At 34.8% G+C, this 25,916-nt stretch overlaps 2 protein-coding genes across 3 annotated transcripts in view; one reads left to right on the top strand and one right to left on the bottom strand.

Moving 5' to 3' along the window:
* The window catches only part of LOC108763559 (flocculation protein FLO11), a 48,969-nt gene extending 30,534 nt beyond the window's left edge, over positions 1-18,435 (bottom strand). The window contains exons 1-2 of one of the 2 annotated variants that reach the window (XM_018511303.1): positions 18,392-18,435; positions 8,425-8,586 (exon numbers count right to left, since the gene is read on the bottom strand). The gene's annotated coding sequence lies outside the window, so the exon portion shown is untranslated. Of the gene's footprint in view, positions 1-8,424; positions 8,745-18,391 lie in introns of those variants that run through there. The other variant, XM_018511302.1, reaches the window with a different exon arrangement.
* A 2,137-nt stretch (positions 18,436-20,572) lies between these two features.
* On the top strand, positions 20,573-22,246 carry Phm (Peptidylglycine-alpha-hydroxylating monooxygenase). The gene is made up of 3 exons (XM_018511300.1): positions 20,573-20,777; positions 21,069-21,284; positions 21,364-22,246. The coding sequence occupies exons 1-3, from the start codon at positions 20,661-20,663 to the stop codon at positions 22,030-22,032; spliced, it is 1,002 nt and encodes a 333-aa protein (XP_018366802.1). The 5' UTR covers positions 20,573-20,660; the 3' UTR covers positions 22,033-22,246.
* The last annotated feature ends 3,670 nt before the right edge of the window (positions 22,247-25,916 follow it).

Raw genomic sequence — 25,916 nt, forward strand, 5'->3', positions numbered from 1 at the left:
CTTTTTATCCCGATCCAACATTTCGTGTCGCTGTGAAATAGGTCACTCTAACTCGTGCTGGATAAAATTTTTAGTACTCCCGTCGAACTTGGTCATAATTTCCCGTTTACTGCCTATTTTATGATATCGAAAAAACTGAGGTCATCGAAATGAGTCGAATGGTCAACATGTGTCTAATATTAATCTCATATTAATGACAATTAAAATAGACTTTATCTTATTAGATATTCCTTTACAATTATATATATATATATATATCTTTAGAAAAATATATAAAAAAATAATTTACCTTTCTAAAAAAAAATTATAAATTTCTTGCATGACACAAAATCAAATTTACGTATTGTAATACTTTCTCCGCAAAAAAATCTTAAGATGCTATTCATTAAATTTGACATAGAAATATAACTTCTTACGCGGAATACATTCATTTATCACTATCCTACACCATTAGATATCAAAGAAGCAATTAGCCGAACCTCTTAAATTAACATTTTGTTATTTTTTATTTCTATGTCAAGATGTAAATCAATATATTTCTGTGGTTAATTTCAAAGTAAACATCATATTAACATATGCACTTAGTAAATAATAAAATAAGTCAAATTTAATACATTTTCTTGAGTTAAACTATTTAACTCCATTGTTTTCGTGAAATTAACGACATAATAAGTAGAATAGCAGCGACGATCTATAGATATAATTACAAATAACTCCAATTAGGTATAATTTGACGTATAAGTTAACAGAGCAAAATATATCATATAACCTGCGTGCAAATATACATCTTTCAGGATAAAAAATTATAGGATCACATTTGTAACCTGAGCGAGTAACAACATTCACATTCTTCAACAAGCTGACTATTCTCAGCGCACTATTGTCTTTCGGTAGCGGCTTCGCTCGCGGTGAACGTGCCCGTGAAAAGTCCAGTCTCGTTAAAAGGGAACTCGAAAAACTCGTGGTGGGCGAACAATTCGCGGGAGTTCTCGTGAAATTATGTTCGCGCAAGCGGCATTTGCGAGGAGAAAAACTGTGAAGAAAAAGGAGATAGGATGTGCGGCACCGCTCGGTTAAATGAAAAATTGAGCTTCGCTCTCAAGTCCCGCGCACCATCCGTAAAGTCTGGAGAAGCTTTAGTACGGGTGAAGAGTTTCATCGCGTTTGGAATTCTTCGCGAAGACGAAACCGTCTCTAAGTAATAACGGCGGTAAAATCACGAGTTTCCACAGCCACCGCAAAATAATAGGAAAATAAATTGACCGTCATTCAGAAATGAAATTTCGTTCGCATATAACCGTATTTTGCCCATGACAAAATATTGGTTGCGGTATTTTACGGGTGCCAATCAATCGCGATTGAAATCCGCATTCATGTTTGCCTGCGAGTGTAAATACGGTGAAATAATTGGCTCCGTTCCCTATAAATTTCTCTACTTCGGTTTGCCAACTCGATCAGTTTGCCAAAGTTACGTCTTCGACGTAAAGCAAGAATATCCGCGGACTAGATTCTGACTTGTCTGAATAATAAAGGTAGGATCGTTCTCTTATTCATTATTCATCTTCAAATAGTCAGAAAACTCATTTTGTTAACAATCAAAGTAATATCTTTCGTAGAATAATTAATTGTACAAGAAACTCAACTACTATTGTTGGAAAAAATCTATATAATACTATACTGATGTATTAACTCGTTCAGTGCGGACGTAATCGTCATTTATTAAAATACTATCAGCAGGCGATTAAATTCTCACAATGTGGAATTGCAGAAAATAGTTGCGAATGACAGTAAGTATGATGAGTTTGTGCTCGAAATAAAAAAAAACCGTAAAAATAACAGATCAAGTTTACATTCCCGTCTAAGGAGCTTAAAAGCGGGCTCTATATTGAGCGGAAATATCCTAATGGCGGAATTAAAACCAAGAGAGCGGAATATTATTCGTCGTTGAACGTTTGCTGATGAAGCCTATAATATAATTTCCATTATATTACATTTTTGATTGTAACTATTGTAAAAATAAACGAGAAAAAAGATGAAAGCAGTTATTGTTTAAAATAATAATATCACTTCACGGATATCATAATTCCCAGGGAATGGAAGTAACGCGTTACTTTTATTGTTACTTTGTCATAATAATAATTGGTAATGACTCTGTAAATTTTTTATAATTGTAACGGTAATACTAGGATTGAAAAAATTACTCGTTACTTCTAATGGGTTGGAAAAGTTCACTCGTTACTTTTTAAAACTTGTAATGCATCGACACGTTACTTTTACTCGTTATTCTTTTTAAATAAACAACACATAATAGTGACGTTACTTTTCACAAAAATAACTAATCTTAGTGTTTAATTAATTATTGTTACCGTCATAAAAAATTACGATGTCATATCAAATTGTTATTATAAAATGTAATGGCAAAAGTAACGGCGTTAGTTATTCCTCATCGCTGACAATTCCATCTGTGAAAATATATCCTATAATTCCTTATATTAAAAAATTCCTACGACTGATCAAGCGGGATACAGATACAGTAGGCTAGAACAAGCTAATAGCACGCGATATACGAGCGCGGAAGAACGAGATCGTGAAGGTGCAACGGTGCAATAAACGCAAACCAGCGGAGGCGCATCGTCTGAACAGCGTGATCATTCACTCAGAAAGAGTCATTCACGAGAAAACCCTTAACCCGATATCACGTAATCCTGCAACTCACGAACTTCTCCCGACGGTGAGGTTACCCGACACTTTCATATCGGAGGTGATATCGGCGTCAGGAGATCTCCGATAACGCCACGAGTTGCGACAGTGCATCGCGCGTTTCATGCGAGTTACAATCTTCGCTTGTATCACCTCCGTGGGATTCGCTACTCGCTCGTCACGGTAAGCGACGACAGCGAATCCGTATCGAGGATCACCACGCCCGCGAGTTATCACCGGCCGGAGGACGATAATAAATGTGACGATGACGAGTTGGCGGTACGCGTAAAGAGACACGAGAGCAACGACGGGCCAAGCATTCACCTCCTCCACCTCCTCTTTCCTCCTTCTCTTTAGTCTCCTCGTTGGATTTATGAATACCGCCGGGTGTAAAGGGACCGTACCTGCTTCCTGGTTGTAAAGGGAGATATATGCACCTTATGGGACATCGTACATTAAACCGAGAACGGCCTTTGATGGTACTCATATGTACACGTAATATCGTGAATGTGTTAAGTGTGTGTTGGTAGGGATACGTTACGTGCACTTATGTAGCAATAAGTTTGGATATATTTTGATAGCTCTTGATAGCCCTTGGTAACGTGAGGGAGATACAGTTTAGAATTGCGATAACACATAATCAGAACCTCAATACTCAAGATAATATATTACACCGAAATATACATTGAACGAACGGGTTTGCTAAAATATTTAGCTAGATACAGATCTAAAAATAAATCTTATTGAACTGTCAAAATAATTATGTAGAACGCTCAAACTGACTGCTAGAATGTCAAAAGTTTGTACAGCATTGTTTATTATGCACGAGTTCTTTATATAATTATTTTGACATTTTAATAAGATTTTCAGATCCATATTTACTTAAATTTTTTGAGTATCTACTTAAATACTTTAGCAAAACATTGTACTTTAAGTGATATTAATTACGCGATGCAAAAATTTCATTTCATTTTGACGTATATAGAATATGACAAACGTAACGTTATCTAACAAAATTATGGTCGTATATAACGGTACGCATAAATATAAATGGCAATGGCAGTTAAACACAAAAATAAATTTTCTTGCGCCCCAGGTGCTTTCCCAGGTTTATTTTCTTTGTAGTGTAATAGCAGAAAACGCAAAGGTGAGAATTGTGCACGTAGTTCATCAAACGTAATTAAGTTCGTGACTGTAAGAATGTGGCATTGTCAATAATATTGTAGCTGTTTTATTTTTACGGTGCGCGAGCTACACACTGTATCATCTTATCATGCCGCATGGTTTTTAATTAAAATTCTAGCTTCACTGAGGCGCTGAGCGAGCACATTTCAAATTCGCCAGACAGCCGACTAATAAAACGCGCAGCAATATGCACCGTGTGAAACAATTCTCCTCTTTGAGAAAAAAAAGTGACGAAAGTTAAACTAATTCCACAGCCGAATAAGCGCGGTGATACTATGCTCGTGTATGTGCGAGATTTTCGAGAACGCTTATGGAATATTTGTCGATACTGACATTACAATGCTATTAACAGGCTGTTACCGTTCTGCTTTTCCGTTTAAATAGCAGACAGTAGTTTAATGAAGCAGGCAAATATATGTGTAGTTTCATATGTAGTTCGTATTTCGTCGCCTCTAGCGAAACTGTGTGGATATTTAATTAATCTCGTTTGCAATTAAGCGAATCTCATATTATAATTCCGTTAAAAATCGGGAGCATGTCTGGCTCTACCTCTCGATAAATTTTTGCATACGCATGCGCTGGCTCTTCTGTGAAATATAATATGTCCCTTCTATTGAATCGCCCTGTTAGTATGAAATTTTAGGTCCTTTGAGGAACTCGAAATCAATTTTCTGCAGCGGAAAACTTTTAGTGCCAATTATTTATAACTCACATAAAAATCTATACGCGTAATTTATTTTAAACAATTCAGTTCACTATTTTCAATTTCGTTTTCATGCGATGAAGTATGATTGGTAGTTTTACGAGGAGCAGCATTGAAAAATGTGAACGCGGATTGTTAACGTGTCACAGGAATATCCGTATAAATGTCGATCGGCCACGTCGTAAAACCCTGGAAATTCTCACAACGGAGAGAGTACGGACCTTTTGATATTCCGTGTGATCGACTGCATATCTTCCACATAGTGGAGGAAAAGCTCAAGAGCTGGAGAATTCCGATTTCCGTGGCGATCGGAACGAGACCGAACTTTGGCACTCTTCCTGAATGCCGATGAAACACATGCAATTTCAAGCGCACGAGAATCTAGTAGATTGGATACAAGGGTGGTGGCGGCGTCACAACTGCGGCAATGATCGAGAAAAAAGATGCTCGACCTAGTTCTCTAGGCGGTTTCTGCACTGCGTACTCCGTTCTGTCGCGCGTAAGATCTTACAAGTTTAGCGACGTGCGAGCAGTTTAGCAACGTGATTGTTCTCAACAGTGCACAGTATATGCGGAGGAAACAAGCGCAAAAGCTGCTTTGCACACAAGCATTTGCGGAGCCGAGACATGTCGCCGAGATTGGGCGACACTTACGGGCGAAGAACTTGAGCGCAAAGTTTCTGTACATTACTGCAACGTAGATACGCAAAGGCAATCTTAAACTGAGTGTAAACTAGCGGTGGAACAGTATCCTTTAATGCAGGGTTCCTCGCGGGTAACTCTTAGACATCGTGTTTCACGGTATGTATTATATACACGGTATACTTTTCTTTATTTACCTAAGGATGATATATACTTAACCCTTTCAGACCTGATTTTAATGGAGCCATGTTAAAAAAATTTTTTTAATTCAATGCAAGACACTTTGGCAAACACAATTCATATTAAAAAATTATTTTTTTCAAAACTTTAATTATTTTTTCAATATATACATTATATTTGCTCTGAGATGATGTCGATAGAATTAAATAATTTGAATAATGTCTTCAAATTTGATGTAAATTACTATGTACACAAAATCTTGAAGGGATTAAGTTTAAAACATACCGTTCAATTATCGTTCTATCAATTATACCTGCAGGACTTGTTCTCAAAGTAGCTTATATATTTCCAAGTAGCTCAAATGTATAATTAAATACTTCTGCTTCTTCTCTTTTTATAGTTTATGTAATCTTCACTCTTGCTTCTCTCTTTGATTCAATTTATTTAATCGAGAGTTCGATCTCCTGTACTTTGTAGAATTTTATCGAGCTCAGTGAATATCTCGATGTTCATATTTAATAGCGTTTTACCCTTGCAGTTTGGGATCAAATCTTTCATGTTCTGAATAATTTGATAACTTGAACTTCCTACCACAAACTTTAGTTAATGTTAAGTAAGGCTAGACTTTCATCAAATTTTGTACTGACGAGAATTCTATAGCAGCTTTAAGCACAAATCGCACCAGATATACATATAATTGCGGACTGTATTCGCGTACAAACGAGTGACAGGGGTTGTTATAGTCAACGCAAATGCATTCGCAGCTGTGATTAATGCCAATCAAGCGACGATTTCGCGTTCTGAATTCGGGATCCGGTTAACGCCAGGAATCAATAGACCCGCAAACCGAACCGATTAAGGATGCACGGGCGAGTGGAACCGCAAATCTAGAAATGCAACGTGGGTGGTGTTTCGGTCTGAATGCAGGATGACTAGAATTCCATAACTAGTTACATCGTTTTACATTCCTGCACCCATACCGTAGTCCTACTGTCTTACTGGCCGAACGTCATATACATAAAATATATTCTTGGCAAGAACGATACAACGGCAAATAGCTCCATCGATTATACATTTATCATCAAACATATAACATGCGGATCGTATCTCCATATTTATGTATTTTAAATTCTTATTTTACATCTTTTAAAAATACGCGATATCGATTTAAAAAATTGCCATTTCTAATATCATGGAGACGAGTCAAAATTATTCATTATAATTTAACTATTTATTACAATGTAGATTCGTTTAATTCCTTTTCGTAACTAATTTATGTTAAACTTCTAAAGTTGAATACATTTTGCGGAAAGTTTTGTAACATTGGTGAAATGTTTTTTATATGGATAAGAATAATAGAAAATGACGGAATGAATATAAAACTGCGTGATAATATTGACTCAGCCCAATTTTCCAAACGCTTTCCCGACGAGACGATGCTTCAACCAGGAAGCTCGCTCGGAAATCGACATAGTCACGGAAAAGCCATCAAGTTACGCGTGGAACGAATTGAACGGTCTTCAAGCTCATTAAGAACGATGGTATGTATCAACGATTTGCCGCATACAAACATGCGTATACACACATGTACACACGCACATATATTTATACATAAAACGGTTCGCGATCCTTGATGACTACGCGTGGCGATATCTGTCTCCGCTTAATAAGATCGACACCGAATATCCATCGAAGAATACACTGTCAAAGTTTCTCCTCATCCGACAACGAATACGAATCGATTCCGCTGACTAGTAGTCTATGAATAGCGCAAAATCCGGATTAAGAAATGGATCGAACAAACCTGCGGAGCAGAAGGCAAGAGTAACGTGGCGTCGCCCAAAGGACGCGTTTCTCCAAATAAGATATATAAAAGTTTGCGAAAACGACGTGACCTATATATCGAAGGGATCCTTAAATCTTCGCGAAAACCTTCTTAGTTGAAACAGTGTATTGATTCCCTATTAAAACGAATATAGCTTCTACGATTAGGCGCTTCGTATTACGCAGCGTTGTTTAGAAAGTGTCCTACATCTAATAAACGAATGTCCTTTTCACAACCAATTTCTTCAATTCAATCAATTTAGCGTAATTATAGTTTTCAATTTTATCGATAAATAGTTATTGATTAAAAGTAAAGAGCTTCCTATAAATTAATTAAAAGATAGATAAAAAACGATAGATATGTTTGTTCTAGCATAACTTCATAGAAATACATAAGTATGTCGTGCTAGGATACAGGTGACTCGAATAATCCTATTATTATAGATGGTTAACCATATAATCCTCTTCCTGATTATATTTTCAAATTTCACCGAAAGATCCACCGAGAATAAATGTCTAGTACCTTTAATACTAAGCTTCAAGCTCGGAGGAATACGGCTGTGCATCTAAATTAGAGGCGTGTAGTCTTGACAAAGCTACAGAATAGTGTGCAGAGAGGTTTCCTTAATTTTCTCCTATCATCCCTTAACTGCACACAGAGAGCATCATGCGAGTTTACGAGCGCCGACTGCGCTTCGTAGCTTGCTTTGACCACTTTGTACTTGTAATACAGTCTACTTTAGCTTTGTTCTCTAATTTTCAAGAGAATACCCAAGAACGTATCTATTTGCCTATTGTGAAATCATTTTTCGTGAAAAGAAATATTTTCGCAAAGAATTCTCTCCATCACAAAAACGTAGGTAACAGTAAAATAAAAATAAAGAACATATCAGAATATTTTCTGCGTAAATCATTTTTGTGCAACATTTTCACAGAAAAGTATTCACTAAAAAGGTTATATACACATGGATACTGTTGTAATACAAAAATATATTTTACAAAATTTTATTATCAGCAATCATGTTCGCCAATGCACAAAGTACAATGAGAGTTATTTAATTCTTTTGTTTCCAGAATTATCCTTAGAGAGAGAAATCGTCGAAATGAAAAAAGTTAAAAGATTTAATTCTAATTGTTTCCTAAATCATTTAAAAACTTGATAACGATGATGCAATAACTGAGACACTCACCGTGATTATCCTGAATCGCACTCTTTCCTGGAGAAGTCCCGGAGGGTGTCCGGTATCACTTGGTTAGTTCAAGTCCTCTCGTCCTAGAGCACTCGCAGCTTCTTCTCGCACATTGTCGTCTTTTTCTTCAACCCCTTCGTCTTTCACAGTTCTTTTCAAAAGCTAAATCAGGATATATCGCTGCCTTGTCCTTTCACGATTTCCTGGAGAACGTGATCGACACTCGCACGGGATCCCAATTGAAGGGTCGATCCCGCGCTGATCGCGGCAAACAAGAGAGAGAGAGAGAAAGAGTGAGGAGATATCTCGAAAGCTCCGCTTCACACGGAGCGCAGTGGAGAACTGAGCGAAGTGCCGGCCGGTCGAGCAACCAGGCGGGCTTTTCCGAGAGCGGTTTAACCAATCGCGACTTCTCTCTCACCCCCACGTATCTTTTGCGCGCGCTCTCTCTCTCTCTTCCTCTCTCTCTCGTGCTCCCTTCTCTACCGCGTCGCGACGCGATAGACGCACCGTTCGCCGGTCCTACGACGAGTTGCTTGCCGCCGCAACCCCCACAGGTGTATAATCTTTCTGCAACTGGGGGATACGTGCATCCCCCAATTGAAATCAGCAGCGAAAACTCGTGAAAATTCGCGATATATACGAGTGAAATCTCAATTTTCACAGGTCGAGAGTTCGATTACAAGATAGAAACGTTTTATCGTATTGCGTGTTGCGATCAATAGACAATTGTATTTCCCTCGTAGAAATGTATGCAGTTTTCCTAAACACCTATTCAGTCACTATCTAATTTTACTGTATTCTCATTAATTGTGCCAATACTGAGTAGGAAATGGACAAGAACTTGATAGAGTTTTATTTGGTCCATTTCACAAGCAGTTGGCTTGTTTATTAATCAATTTAATCAATCCATTATTTGTTGTGTTTCTATGCAGTAAATGTATTCAGATTTTACGCAACTTTTGTATGCAGTAATTGCAAACAAAGCGTTACATCCTGATTGGGATCCTAAGTAGTTTTCCTTTTCAGTTACTAGATAGAAGTTGGTGTAACTGTTTAGTAACTGCTCAAAAAATGCATGAAATTTCTACCAGGGTTATACAGTCAGTTGATAATGTTAGATATATGTATATATTGCAGTTATATTTTAGGATTCTACTAATAACAATTATCAACATTTTGGCGCTAATAACTACTGTGGCTCTCATTGGCAATTAGTTTGTGATTTATTCTCGGAGCCAAGGAAATAAATTTATATATTTATGTTTATTTAAAATTCTAATTGTACATTTTATTTTTCGAAGCTATATTTTCGTAATTCGCGTGGAAAAGTAATTCTTAACTTTCGCGAGTATTCAGTTGGAAGCTGTCTAAATCCAAAATCCGCACAGCCGGAAACGCGTAATATTATCGTGGAAGTTCAACCGCGAGTGTTGTAAAATCACAAGATTTCCAGAACAGTTGGATTCGCTCTAGCGAAGTAGGTTAACCAATCGTGAATTTTCTACTCGTTCGGCGCCCTTCTTTTATTTCCTATCTACCTTACCATAGTCGCGTTGCTCATGGAACGAAACGAATGGTTCATCGCACCTTCTGCCTGATGCCGACCTCCTCACCGGAAATTAAACGTGGAAACAGTACGGTGACGGACCTCAATTCGCAAAATATTTTCAGTCGTATCTGCAAAACAGCGGAAGTTCCTCTAAGCGCCTCTTTTTGCCTCAAAACTGACTCGAGGGAAAAAGGCGAGAAATGCGCGACGCTGTCGAATATAGAATACTCTCGGCGAAAAAAATTTGTATGGGAGTTTCACGTAAACGTAAACGTACGTGGTTCGTAACCGTGGTGTCGCCTTTCTAAAAGAAATGTAAATCCTTTCAACAGCCAACGGTTTTAGTCTGTTTACCTTTGGAATTCAGGCGCGGCGGAATTAGGACGAGGAACATGGGAATACGGAGGAGGACACCCGGCGGCGCATCGGCGACACACGTAAACGTCGGCTGATGCAGCGATTCGCGCGATGCTAGTCTTGTTAGTCATCCAAAAAAAATAATTTTAATATTAGCAGAAACCGCTAAATCTTAGAGGATTTCGTTCTTATATACGGCCTCAAGAGGAATCTTCTGAAATCAAGAGGAAAATATGCTAAGCACAATATTCTTACAGTTAGAGTACTTTCGTTTTGCATCTGCAGTAAAAATCTTGCTGTTCCTAATATAATTTACTCGTAAGAGGGCACTCCGCTTTCAGTAAATATGTGAAAACTGTTAGAATAATCTCCAATATATTTTTGATGAATAGTCCAATGCACTGGAAGAGGAATACTCTTTCTGTAAAAGTTTCTGCTTAGAATATGGGGTTACCAGAAATTTCACTTTACAATTAGATTATCTTTTTTTGGTTGGTCGCTAATAAACATAATATAATTTAAAAAATAATGTATAACTTGCTGATGATGACTCCAAAGAGAGTGGAAACGTTCAAAGTTTCGGAATTAAGCTGCACATCATCTATCAAATTGAAGTATTTTACATGAACTAATACCTATGCGCACCTATTCCCGCACTGACTCTCATCAGCCTTAATCTTATAATTGTTATTTATTATTTAAAAAAATAATCTTATTATCATATATAGTCTGCACCCAAAAAAATATAATCTAATCGTAAAGTGAAATTTCCGGTAACCTCATATTCTAAGCAGAAACTTTTACAGAAAGAATATTCCTCTTCCAATGCACTGGACTATTCATCAAAAATGTATTGGAGATTATTCTAACAGTTTTCCTCTTGTATGAAGAGGAATATATTTACTGAAAGTGGAGTGTCCTCTTACGAGTAAATTATATTAGGAACAGCAAGATTTTTACTACAGATGCAAAACGAAAGTACTCTAACTGTAAGAATATTGTGCTTAGCATATTTTCCTCTTAATTTCAGAAGATTCCTCTTGAGGTCGTATATAAAAATAAAATCCTCTAAGATTTAGCGGTTTCTGCTAATATTAAAATTATTTTGTTTTGGGTGTGCAGTTAACATGCTCTAGCAGGTGGCGAAACGCGTGATTGCTCAAATGGCAGACACCGAACAAGATATTCGCTTATTCTGCCGCTATCGATCGTGATACAATTTTACGAAGAATTTTTCGAGCGATTTCCTTTTTGCGACACATTTTATCTTCACTACAGCGACGGAGAAAGTACGGTCTCTCTTTTACCCTCGGTTCAAATAGGCTTTTCCTATTAGCAATCGCGATTAATGATGTGATCGACGTTAATCGCGGTGTTTCGGAATGATGGAGTGCAAGAAATCGATAGAGAGGGAGAAGGAGAGAGAGAGAAAACAAGCCGAATGACGTCATGGAGGCGGTATAATGGCAAAATCGCCGACTTCCATATGAAAATGAAGTAGTGTCTGTTGCTTATCGGCGTAATTACCAATCGCATCATAGTCTTGCTCTAGTTATCTCTTGTAAATGGCGTTGCAATTTTGCGTCGACTTATTATTTATGAAGTAAAGAAACAGCCATTGATATAATGTGATATAAAACATACCACATATAAAAAAAATATATATCATATACATTAAAAAAATTTCGCTCTTTACATTGAAAAGCCGCTATATGTTGATAAGCCGCTTATCTAATGAAAAGAGCAAAGCCATTTTGTGAACGTCAGACATTTTAATGAAACATTTTAATGATTATAAATCTTACACGGCACAGATATAAATTTTCATTCAAAAACTAGATTTGTTACGCCCATAAAATTATTCCTGTTACGCCCACAACTTTCTTCCTTTCTTCTTCTCTTTCTTCAGAGAAAGATTTTGCTTTTATTTTAAAGAGTTTTCCATCAGTACACGCTTGTACGAGATTGTAGTTTGTCGGGAAAATTTTCTCGTTTATAACGTCACGATATACGGAACTTCTCGCGGGAAGCCAATCGCTGCAGCCCGCATCTAGCTAAACCAACTACCGTCATGAAACGTTAAACGACAAGTGCAGTTCGCGCGAGTAACCAAGTTTTTCACGCGAAAAATCCAGAAGACGCTTTTCAATAACATCGAGAATTCCGTTTCGGATTGAGCACGATCGTCTAGCAGGGATTCACCCGTGGAAACGTGCTGCGTCGTCGTGGATTCGGACCGCGTCGTCCGTCGTGCTAAGATCGAAGGGAAAAAGAGGACGAAAACAAAGCTCGGACCGTGCGCGCGTCTTACGTGCGAACCGACGTCGAACGAAACGTGATCGAGGCCTCACTTTCGAAGTCAGTGTCTGCAGCCAGTCGCTTTCCTAACGATCGGCCCGTGTGCTTTTACCGGCTCGACGGATGCTTTTACGATGTCCGCTTTTACGTGCATGCCATTTATTTTCATCGGCTTTGCTATTCACACTTAGCATTACATTTGTCTATATCCGTTATTTTTTAATACTAACAAGTAATAGAGATGATTATTCATACTCTAAAACAATTTCTTAAAAAATCTTGTAACGTTTGATTAAATCATAAAATTACAAAAGACTCACGAAGAATCTGGAAATATGAAGAGAAGAAAAGTACTCTCTAAACCTAAATCAGTGAATAGTCACTAATTACCCAGTGGCATACTTGGCACTGATAATCAGTGAAGTTCAACTAAAAAAGGAAGAATGTTTGAGCATTATATAACTAAAATATTGATATTTGCATGTTAATTTCAATCTTCCAATATCATATTCATTGAATTTAAGCACAAAACAAGGTTAGATCACATAATAAAGATATTAGGTTAGAAATCTCACATTTAATTCACTGATTACCAGTGGCATACTTGGCACTGATATCAATGATTATCCACTGATTTAGAGAGTATTTATAAATATTAATACAAAATGTGACTTCACGTCTATTTTACTCCAATTTACCTACAACTTCTATTTCCGGAGGTAGATTCGACCGGGAATATCGGAGAAGTTCGAGTAGTAGTACAAGTTGAATACACGGGCTTCGAAAATGTCAAACATCATTCCGCGTTGGGAGTTGCGGAATAGTATGATATCGCAGGACTTTAACGCAAGGACGGTAATTGTTGCGAACTCGATATCTTGCTTGCCAGAGGCTCAATAACCTAGCTATGTTAGCATCTCCACAACAAACTCCTACTTTACACCAGCAATTAATTTGTTTTGTGAAAAGCAGAATTAAACCATCAAACTAGTACATGCTCTAACATATGCAGGCAGTTCTCTCGCTCTACCTTTACATTTTCTTTTATATCAGATCAAATTGTAGTACACAATTACAATCTATAATTAAAAGAGGATTAAGAGTTGAATCTATCATTCAATTTAAATACGATAAATTTGATGATTATAATGTTCTCTTTTTTTATAATCTTATGTACAATACATAAACATAATTATAGAGTAAACTGTAAATAATATACAGAGAAAAATGTACTATATATTTTAATAAATATTTATTTATATCTTTTTTTGATTTAGTAAATATTTATTTAGCCATTAAATAAATTTTAAATTAATATTATTCAAACAAAAATATTTATTATTAATATTTAGTACATTCGTTCTCAGTGTAGCTAATCAATGTACATTAATATTTCTAATATGAACATTAATAAATTAATAGATATTTATTGTTTATTTAATCACTACACGCATGGCAACAGTAGACCTCGTTAATTTCATGAGAATTTGTATTCCGAAGCTGAAAATGCACAAAGCGATTAAGAATAAGAAACACGAGCTAGAGACGTAGATGATGATTAATGAACGTATCGGTCATGTATCGCGTTCACGCTACACGTCTGTCCGCTTTCTAAGTCATCGTTATGAATACTGATCTCGGAGCATCGTTCACCAGAAGAATAGCGGAGATTTGTGATACGCTTCGTATATGAATGCAAAATATATCGGTAACCGGAAATGGATACTGAGCTCATAGCCTCATACAAGCCATACTGGCGCGTATAGATTTTACTTTCATATACTGCCGTTGCGCACAGGAAACATAATTATGGGTGAAACCCCTCGGCAAGAATCAAGTTTATGAGTCTTTATATCTATTAGGCAAATTCAGCTTTAACGGGAATTAATAAATTGCTATTTATCTAAAGCCACAAGGCAAGTTTTCCGCGGACGAGAGACATGCGTATATTCCATCCGTGAATTTATCTAGCTATTTAATTTACCATCGTTTAAAAAGAAACGTTTTAACACTGATATTCTATTAAGATAATAACTTTTTACATACGTTTATCCAGATAGTAAAGTACCGGTTTATCGTTGTAAAATGTGAGATGCATATATAATTGACGAGAGGTTTATTATGGCAAAACCACGTGAGAAATGACTTGAGAGCAAGCGAAATGTATTTCGTTTGCTTCTAGTCGTCGCAAAAATGAAATATTACGCGCACGTTTTTTTTTTTCATTCCTAGATACAATATCTCATTTCGTTTTCAGCCTCCACTGAGAGGCACATCTTGAGAATTCGGCCTAGAATTATCGTGGCGAACAAAAGTAATCTTCCCGTTTTCCCGCATGTTTTCGACGCGTGACACTGATCGACTAATGGAGCAGAAATGATCGAACATTCGATCTATATTCCGTTGTGCTCGAACTTCGCTTTCGAACACACGATCTTCCTTAATACGCGAGTCACGCTTTGCGAAATCTCTCGAAGTCTCGTCGATTTATTTTGCCAAGAGTAATTCGTATTCTTCGCAACATCCTTCTCTACTCCCGTGAAATCGAAATAGTGATGCTGCTCACCGCACGACACAAATCGATCTTTAACCCTCTCCACGGTCAACCCTCGTATATTACTTTTCCGTCACTTCATATATACTTCGTATATTTTCACTATTGTTTGATGAAACTAGTACAAGAGAAAGTCAGGGTAATAGTATATCTTTCTCATTTTTTCTTTTTGGTTTTTAATAAAATATTCTATTTAAACAAATAAGAGATATATATATATATATATATATCTCTTATTTGTTTCTCAGGAGACGCGGTAGCGACTCCCATCAAGTATATTTTTTGTAGTACATAATATAATAATACCATGTCATGAAAGAGACGCTATAGCGTATCCTTTACAGGAATGAACTTGCTTATATAATTAAAAATTATTGTTTTGTTTAAACAAATTGATGTTATTAAAAAATGCATATATTGGGGACGAATATAGATTTTTACAATTAAAATGAGATAATAATCATGTCCATAAGTGTACTTGATGCTTAGATATGAATATGTGCACGTATTTTTCAGCCCAATTTATGTCATTTATTCATTCAGATACGTCGTCGTCGTCATCTTCGCAAAATTTGTCCCCTTTTACTACACCTTTTTTCAGCACTTTCAACACTTTTTCTGAATCTTTTCTACACCTCTTCTGCACTTTTTTTACATTTTTTTTCTGCACTTTTTCTGTACTTTTTCTACACCTTTTCTGCACTTTTTCGACACCTTTTCTACACTTGTTCTATATCTTTTCTGAACTTTTACTGCATCTCTTCTGTACTTTTTCCGCATCTCTCTCTCATCCTTCTGGCATCTCTTTCACATCTTTCATGTACCTTTTCTGCACTTTTTCTACAACAGTACCACATCTCTCTCACACTTCTCCCGTATTAAATCTGAGTCTTACTTAATATAAATATAGTTCAATTTTACAAGCGTATACTTAAATGGATTTTATCATATTTGCACGTTATGCGATACTGTGATGTCTAATTTCGATATTTCTTCGTCATCAATTATTATAGTAATAAAAATTCAATGTTGGGTAAAAATTGTTTTTAATTAAAATTTAATCTAATTAAAATAAAAAATGCTAAATGTTGATTTAACTATATAAAATTAACAATGATAAATTACATATTAATATAAAAACTAATAAGTTTTTACAAATTCCTTTAATATTAAAATAATTAATAAAACCATAAAATATGTATTACAGGCAATAGGAGTCGACGCTGGTTATCAGTTAGCGCAATTTTTCGTAATACTAAATATATAATATTATATAATATTATATATTTAGTATTACGAAAAATTGCGCTAACTGATAACCAGCGTCGACTCCTATTGCCTGTAATACATATTTTATGGTTTTATTAATTATATAAAATTACTTCAAATCAGATGTGTTAAGATATAAAGTAAAAAAAATAAGGCAGCGTATTTCCCTTAATTTAACTTTGAAAAAACTTAATAATGTTTATCTCTATACTGTTTATCTGATATAAGTAAATAATTTAAATATAAAAGATTTTAAATTATCAAAGAAATTTAATTAATTTTAATATCCTTATATATAATAATGTTTTAACTACGTATATAAATACTAGTTTTCAGACATCTCCAAAATTAGCATCATTAAAACAGATACAAGTTTCTGCCGAGAATATTCATTCATCACACAAAAGATGACTATCGATTTAGCGTCAGATATACCGCCTATATTGGCACGAACTTCTACTGAAGGAGACGCGTGCAAGAGTGCGACGTGCGATGTAATGAACAAAACCGGTTTTCGATTTTACAGGTGGGCGATACGTCGCGCTACTCGTTCATCGAAAATCTAAAACACTTCCCCACTGACATTCCTTGGTACGTAAAGTAGGTCATATCGGAAGAAACGAAAGCGATTTCCGCGTTAATCGTTAGCTGATCATCGTTGCGTGAAATCCATTAGTGCAGAGCATTCACGGAACAATTCGATCTAAATAAATTAAAGCGATAAATGCGGAATAATTGGCAAAAATTAATATGCAAATTATATGTAACATAGAACACATAATGCATATGTTATCAAATCGCCTATTGTTTAATGATAAAGATAACAGAGCTATTATTTAACAATCATCCTCTGACCTAATTTCAAATGCAACTTTTCTCTATAGGCACAGAAATAAAAATTCAACTGCAAATCAATAGTTAGCTGCAGATTTACAAATTCTGTTACAGTGCATAATTAATCGCAACATAATTTAACGATTGCCACGTGGACGATTTTCAGCTCTGACACAGCTACAAATTATCATATGTGTATAAGGCAGACGTTACAAGCATGAAGAGCAAAAGAAAGAAAGAGAAGACATTATTAGCTCTTTCGATTCTCATCAATGGCTCTTAAAATTGTCGACCACATCTCCGTTAGATTCTTCAACTCGCTTGCTGCACTTTCACCGGTCATTTATTTTCCAAAAACGTACGCTGGTTGTCGGCATACTTTTAACAACTGTCGATTCAACGACAATAGAAATGACATAAAAATGACATCCATAAAATTCAAAATGTTAGTGAAATTCGTAACTGATCCAAAAACTAAGAGAACGTCACATTTCAATTAATTTTCATTTTATTAGAAGTTAATATCAGGATTTATTTCCAAAAATATCCAATTTATTAAGATTCAAATATGTAATTATTCAGAAAATTACTTATATAATATTTGTAGCATTTTTATAATTAATTTTCGAAATCAATATTAACAATTTTAAATATATAATCTTTTCATAATCTTGTCGTTTTTAACTTTCAACGCTCAACACCTTGTACATTCATAATTAAGAGCTACAGTCAATTTTTGTGACAATAAAAACTCTATTCGAAATTGGTATAAAATAATACAAAAAAGATTTTTTTATTATTTATTTTCCTTTCTAATGCATGAAGAGAGGATTTTTTTCATTACGATTGTAATATAAGAATTATTGACGTTTATTTTTCACGATGAATAAAATAAACTCGATAATAAAAATACAACATAAAAATACAAAATCCAAATAATGGTTGCAAAGTTTATTTGGTAACATACTGCACGCGGAAGGTATATATCGCTAATAATTCTGCACAACGTGAACACACAAAACGGGAGCACACATTGTAAGATAATCGATTAGTCAATTCCCGCAGCTCCACTTAGGTCAATTAATTCCTCTCGTCGTTTAAACATACCATCTATCGCTTATAAATAGCTGAACTTCGTGATCGATCCTCTCATCAAGTTCCACGAATGTAATTTCGTAATCGGCAAATAAGATCGGTGTATAACGGTTAATCGAGGGTCAGCTAATTTACTGTCACGGTCCGTGCGTTAAGACATAACAACAGCTTAGCGCGGTTCAATATATCGGGCTCATCGTGAAACTGTATTAATTCGTCGGCTTTTCGTCGATCGATCGACGGTAGGAGACTCTGAGAAAATACGAGCGAGAGACGAGCAAGATTGTTATAGAAAGTGCGCACGATAAATCTGACGTAAAGCCGCGCAAGACGTGCTTTATTGCGGTATTAAAAATCTTGACGAGACTCTACCTTTCTCTTGATGGACCCTTTATGTTTAATGAAACCGCGAATTGCACATAACAAACGTTCATACTTAGTTTAAATCGTGGAATTCACGACTCGTTTTCACAGACCTATTAAAATTGTCATTATATTGCCTGCTGAATCTTCAGTATTTCATTCGTGTTTTATTGTTTTTGCTACGATACATACGTTCCTTTGTCATGGAATAAAAGATAATTAAATCTAAATAAATTATTTTAAGCAATAAAAAGTGGTACGTTACGTCACATAAGATAAATCGGCAAATATAAAATTAATTCTGAAATTCTGGCGAGATAAAAACATAATACTGAGTGCAGAACATCTAGAAACAGAACGAGGTATGCAGTCAATATGTAGTATGCGTACACGTGATGAACAGAATAACGCCGCAATACAATTTGCCGGTACATATGCATATGCAAACAAAAAACAGTCAATTGTATATGTAGCGGCCAAGAGAACTTTATTAACGTCGGACCATATCCGTGATACAATATCGTTCGTAGTATGCAGTTCGTTGTAGATACAACTGCTGCATTCAATTACGAGAGTGCATCGGTGGGTCGACGTACTTCGCAGGAGATGTCCGAGGCGCGATCGGTGCACTTTGCAAACGCGTGAAATTATATTAATTAGTTAGAAATTTCGTTTTAGGCAATTCTGTCAATTGAAATAGAGTGTGTTAGATGCAAAAAGATTCCCCGAGAGTCCCCGGATTTTCTAGGTTCATTCAAACTACAGGTAAGATCAGAGAATTTTTTATATTTAATGGAAATGATAAATAATTATATTAAAATGAATTAGAATGTAAATAATATGTAAACGTCATATGTATATTGTACATTCGTAAAAAACAAGAACTCCACGAGACTATATTTTTTTTTTTCTACAATTGAGCTGCGAAATCAGAATACAGAAAAGGCTGACTATATACAATAGTGAACAGTGAACTTCTGCTGTACATTGTTTTCTGCTGTCACTTCCATTTTTTAAATAAAAACTCGCGAGACATATTATAATATATACATGAACATACGCGGACGTATATATGCCATGCTTATTGGTAATCAATTGTTGACATTTCGCATCCAGAAAAAAATTATTTAAAAAATGATATTTTCAAAGAGGCATAATTTAGGTAAATTAAAAAAATTGTTCCAAATACAGATAAAATTTCATAAAAATCCCTGATCTTTAAGAGTAAAAAAAAATTCCTTGAAAATTGTAGGTTTTTTACACGGAGAGAATTTTTCGTTATTTTTTAAATAACGCAAAATTCATTACAAATTTCATCATGTCTGGTAATAAGCTTGGGACAACTTGACAATAATGAAATATTATCAGTAACGATAGATTTTTTGAAATATACAAGAGACTTTTTATAAATGATGTAGTAAAAATTATAATGCAGATTGTAAAATGTTTTGAAGTGAGTAAGTTCTAGCGTAGCTAGAGACACACTCGACAACGAAAATAACCGATAATAAACTGCGTAACATATTTTAAAATGTTGAAATTTTACTACACCCTTTAGTAAAATTAATAAAATATATTACATAACTTATTATGACACATATTAGTAGTAAACATCCTGATTCTTAATTAATCATCGAATGTAATTAATATAGGAGTATCAAGCCCTGTTGGTATCATATATTAAGGCAATCGGAATTACCGGTATGACAAAGTGTATGTACGTGTTCTCGTAAGATGTCACCACTACCACAGAATGTTACAATTCCAAAAATATCCATTTGCTATTTGCGTCATTCGGCTCGGCTTAGGTTGAGCTAGGTGTCGTATCGACCGACCTGTAGCATTTGACAGGTGGTACACACCTTATCATAGCATTGATAAAAGCCGATGTGTGGAAAACGCTAACGCCCGAAAATGTTGCAGAAACGTGTGTTTACGTGCTTCTTTGCGTTCGTAATTTTTTTTAAATTCACGTATTGTTACGACGTCAAGAGATACTCGTTGCTAATGCCAAATGTGAAACCGAACACGGTAAGTATAATCTTTTAATTTTTTGTTATAACATACGAATGACACATACATACATACATATATACGACTGAGTATATAATATAATACGATGTAATTATATTGTAATATATGGCTTGTGCTACATATTAAAATAAAGTGTATAAAAGTCAAACAAGTAACACTCTTTTTGCAAATACATTATATTTAATTTTAATTTCATTTACAGTGCTAATTTATAATACAATAATCTTTTAATTTTTAAATATAATTTTTTTAAGAATAAAAATTGTATCTGATACATTTTGTTTACAGCCTGAATTATATTTATGCACTCCAGTTAGGATAGACTACGTAAAAAATTATTACATTATTGGTTTTGAACCAAATGCAACAATGGAAACAGCTCACCATATGCTTATCTATGGATGCACTAAACCGGGTAGCTCAAAACCAATTTGGAATTGTGGAGAAATGGCGAATGCTGGACATTTGGTAGATACCGCACCCGCTTGTAAAGAAGGAACTCAGGTAATATTAAGATCACCAAATATATTTTACGAATATATTTTAAATACCATTGAAGAAAAAAATTCATCTGTTTATATAGATCATTTATGCATGGGCAAGAGATGCTCCTAAATTAGATCTACCAGAAGGAGTGGGCTTTAAAGTAGGCGGCGATTCTCCCATACAATATATTGTGTTACAAGTACATTATGCACATATTGACCGCTTTAAGGATGGCAGGACAGATGACTCAGGTGTATTTCTGCATTATACAACGCAAAAAATGAACAAACTAGCTGGAGTTATTTTGTTAGGAACAAGTGGAGTCATACCACCTAGATCAACAGTACATATGGAATCATCTTGTCCTATAACAGAAAAGAAAACTATCTATCCATTCGCATATAGAACACATACGCATTCGCTTGGAAAAGTCGTTTCTGGCTATGTAATAAAGCCGAATGACAAGTGGATCGAACTTGGAAAGAGAGATCCACTGACTCCTCAGATGTTTTATCCCGTTACCAATAGAGTTCCAATTACGTATGGTGATAAATTAGCTGCTCGTTGTACAATGCAAAGTACGCGCGATAGAACTACGTTTATAGGTGGAACGAACGAAGATGAAATGTGTAATATGTATATTATGTATTATGTCAAGGAAGGCACTCCGCTTGAACGGAAATATTGCTTCACCGCAGGGCCTCCTTTATATTATTGGAAGAAAGAATTAAATAATATTCCTGACAAAGAGGCATCTAAGTTATAATATGTTAAAGAGTGTCATTTGGCACAAATAGATCGATTCTATATTATCATAGAGAATTAGACAAAATCTAAACGTTTCTGCAGATTACGTATTCGAATGCATTTGAATCTAATTCGTTAATGAGATAGGGCCCATATTTGGGGACCAAATCGTCCTAATATAATTTATGGCAGATCCTTTATAGTAACTTATTTGTTTATTAATTATTATTTTTGTATCTTTTACCTATTCAGTTTATTCTATCGTTATTATTTGTTCAATTTTAAAATAACTTGGAGCTGTTGTTATCTCAGCAAAATGATTGTCTACCATTTATCCAGCATATACGCACAAATTATTTCAAATTAATTTCTAATCCAAATTAATTCCAAATTAATTATATATATTTTTAAGTGATTACAAACATTTTGTAATCACTTAAATTTTGTGAATACTGTAATCAGGGTATACTGTACTTACTTTACGTAAATTTTTTAAGGACTCGATATCAATTTATATCTTAGAATACCTCTTCTTGTCAATTTTATAAATGTGACATACGATCAAATTATTATATTGCAATAATTTATTCTACAAATTGCTGATTGACTACATGTAATAATATATGTAATTCGTGTGATAAAAGAAAGCCTAAAAATTGTCCATTATAAACTTGCTTGTTGGCTGATCAATTATTACGTCGGACTTTGCAATATTCTTAATTGTAAAAAAGTTTTAAATTTATATAACTTAATTTCAAGTTTCATCATGTTTCATCTGATTAAAATTATTGCATATATGTATATTAAAGCGCCATGCAAATGTGATATAAAAAGATAACGTTAAATTTAGACCTAGTTTCAATTACTATTTATTATTACATAAATGATGTTTGAAAATATTTTGAAGAAATTATTGGAGGCATTGTTATGGCACATGCTATATACAGTCTTGTTTATTTTAACCAATTTATCGATGTAGCAATATTTTAGAATTTGGGAACCACTCATATGACACATTCAAATAATTCCACGACTGATAAAAAAGAAAAAACTGTTTATGATTCGTTAATTATAGTATATATGTATATATGTATATGTATGTGACGAGGATACTATTTTCAAATGTTACAAAGTCCTTATTCTTTCAACAACTTCTCTGGACTGTATATATACAATGCTCAGGAATCTCTACGCCTTCAGACTGTGTATGTTAAATAAAAAGATATAGATATAATTGTATTTAACGCATTTTTTTCGTGATATCATTTACAGATAATATTTATTTTCGATAATGTATAAATGTGGCAACTGTCTCTAGTTGTGAGACATGTACATCAATAAATGACCCACGCAAAAATTGTCTAATCTCTTTTCCGCATATTAAATAAGTTAATGTTATCTTTGTTAACAAAATGACGCTGCTAATAATTAAATTAACCACTAATTTAATTAATAGAATTGTTTTAAGTTACTGTAATAATTGGGTAACAAATGAGAACAGTCAAAAGTCTCACTACAATTGCTTTGAAGCATTTGTTTGACTGACCAATCAAAAAAAGCTTCAAAGCATTTGAGGAGCAGATTTTCAAAATGTGTTTTGTCCAAAATTTGTAATTTTCGGAAAACGAGAAAGAAAAAAATTACGCACACAACAAAATTACGTACTTTACAAAAAATAATAATATGTCAATCAGTAGGATGTGAACTATTAAACAAAATTGCTCAATAATTGCTAAAGATGTTAAACAAATGCATTTTGTTTGTTTCTAGTTAAAAAATATAATACACTTCAAAATGTCTGTGTTTTCAGCATATAAATTAACGATGAAAAAATGCTTTCTGAACATCTCGGAGTAGCTTATAAGTCATTCAACACTGAACACTACGCCATCTCTAACTAAAAGAAAAAAAATGAAATTTTGGACAAAACGCATTTCGAAAGTCTGCCCCTCATTTGTGTAGCATCACGTTCGTTGTACTCAAAGCATATGAAATTGATGAGACATCACAGTTTTATATTAACATGTAAAAAAATATAATAAAATTCTATTTATAAATTCACTCACCGGCGTTGTACCCTAGCTAAGTACGCTCTCAGCTGCATCTGAAAAAATTAATAATACATTCCAATTAATTTTGAATTTCATACGCTGACATTTTATTCACTTCATATGTCAACTGAGAGGAAAAAATCTTGATATTAATAAAAATTACAATACTTTTTTATTATACATAAATGGATACAATATCAAATGATTTGTGTAATGTCTTTAAGAGAAGTTACGTGTCATAATACTTCTCTATTACGATCAATATTACATAAAAAAGCTAATCGCCGAAAAAAGGCCAAGTAGAATTGTGCCTTTATTCCGCCCATACCTTCAATTATATATGTATATATATTATCTAATCTTTTTTATTTAATTATTTCAAGAAATGTTCAACGAATTTTTTACGTGAAGCGTAAAAATATTTTTTTAAATAAACGTTTTCGAATACTTCAATAAATTTTTTGTAAGTGACCGCAATCGTAATTAGGCGTATATTAATTTAAAAAGTGAATCTAAATAATCAATTAATAGCTGACCAGCTAGGGCATTGTAGTTTACTTCATCTCCTCGCAAGTTCCTCCTCGGAAAGGCCCGCATCGATTCCAGAAAAGGATGAACACCGGATACGGATGTTTCACTACGCGCAATTTCAAAACTTGATTCGCGCGTTTTATCATCGAAGGAACGCGATTTCACGCCAATGATTGCGTTCAGCAAACGCAACTGTTGCTGAGCATCCGTGAACGCTCGTTGCTATTGGACGCTCTAGAAGAATACACGAATAGCAGCGAGCGCTACGCAACGGTTGAGCTAGTTGAACGCGACCAACGTTGCAACGTCCAAATGAATCACGCTCGTCCTGCGACGTAGATTATTTCTGTTAAGCGTATATTTACAACGATCTGTTTCTTCGACACATCACGTCTCTAACGTCGATCGTGTCCCGACTGTCCGAAAAGAACGCACGACTCGGTATTGCGCGCCCAAAACAGAGAACGACGTTCTCCTTCTCGCACTCGTTTCGATGTTTATATCATGGCACGGTCTCGATTATACACAACGAACTCGCGGCAGTCATACACTCATCACTTTAATCGGCACTCCCGACATAAATTCGCGTCCATAACGCGTTCCCGACCGATAAATTCGCGATTAATCACGGAGCAACTGCCTTCTCCGTCCGAACTAAATGAGCCGCCGAACTGTCATGGCGGCCGGAGTAAGGTGTCTTTACATGCGACCGTCGAACGTCCGAGCATGCGCAGTTACAAATTCAATAATTTTATCGAAATATATTGGATTCGATTACACACATACACACTGCTGATAGAGGAATCTTGTAAATTACACTACATAATGTAAATAAATGTCAATTTTAAGTACTATATGTTAGAGAATAGCAGTGGAATCTGTAACGACGCCTTAACGGCCGCGCCTGCGCAATACTGAGATAATTTGAAATATGAACGATTTGAATTGACGGGAGTTAAACTCTTTTTCTTGCGTTTTTGAACAACTACGACAATTTAGTTAATACTTTTTTTATAGTAATTTAAGTAGAAGTGTAAAAATTTACGTACGAAAGATGCGAAGAAAGAGAACTTTGGGAAAAACATTGTTAATTAATTCAAATTGGCGCATACACGTAGAACGCTAATTTGCAAGTCTGTTCTGCAATAGTGCGTCGTGTACGTAAACTGATCAGCCAATCAAATTCTTTACATATAATATAAAATAATTTGACGTATAAATGCTAATTAAATCTAGCCAATCAGCAGACAATGTTTTTAAAACGTTTTTTAAATATTTATTTAATGTAAAAATATTTAATAAATATTTAAAAAATATTTTT

This window comes from Trachymyrmex cornetzi, unplaced genomic scaffold (assembly GCF_001594075.2).
Source record: "Trachymyrmex cornetzi isolate Tcor2-1 unplaced genomic scaffold, Tcor1.1 scaffold367, whole genome shotgun sequence".
NCBI lineage: Eukaryota > Metazoa > Arthropoda > Insecta > Hymenoptera > Formicidae > Trachymyrmex > Trachymyrmex cornetzi.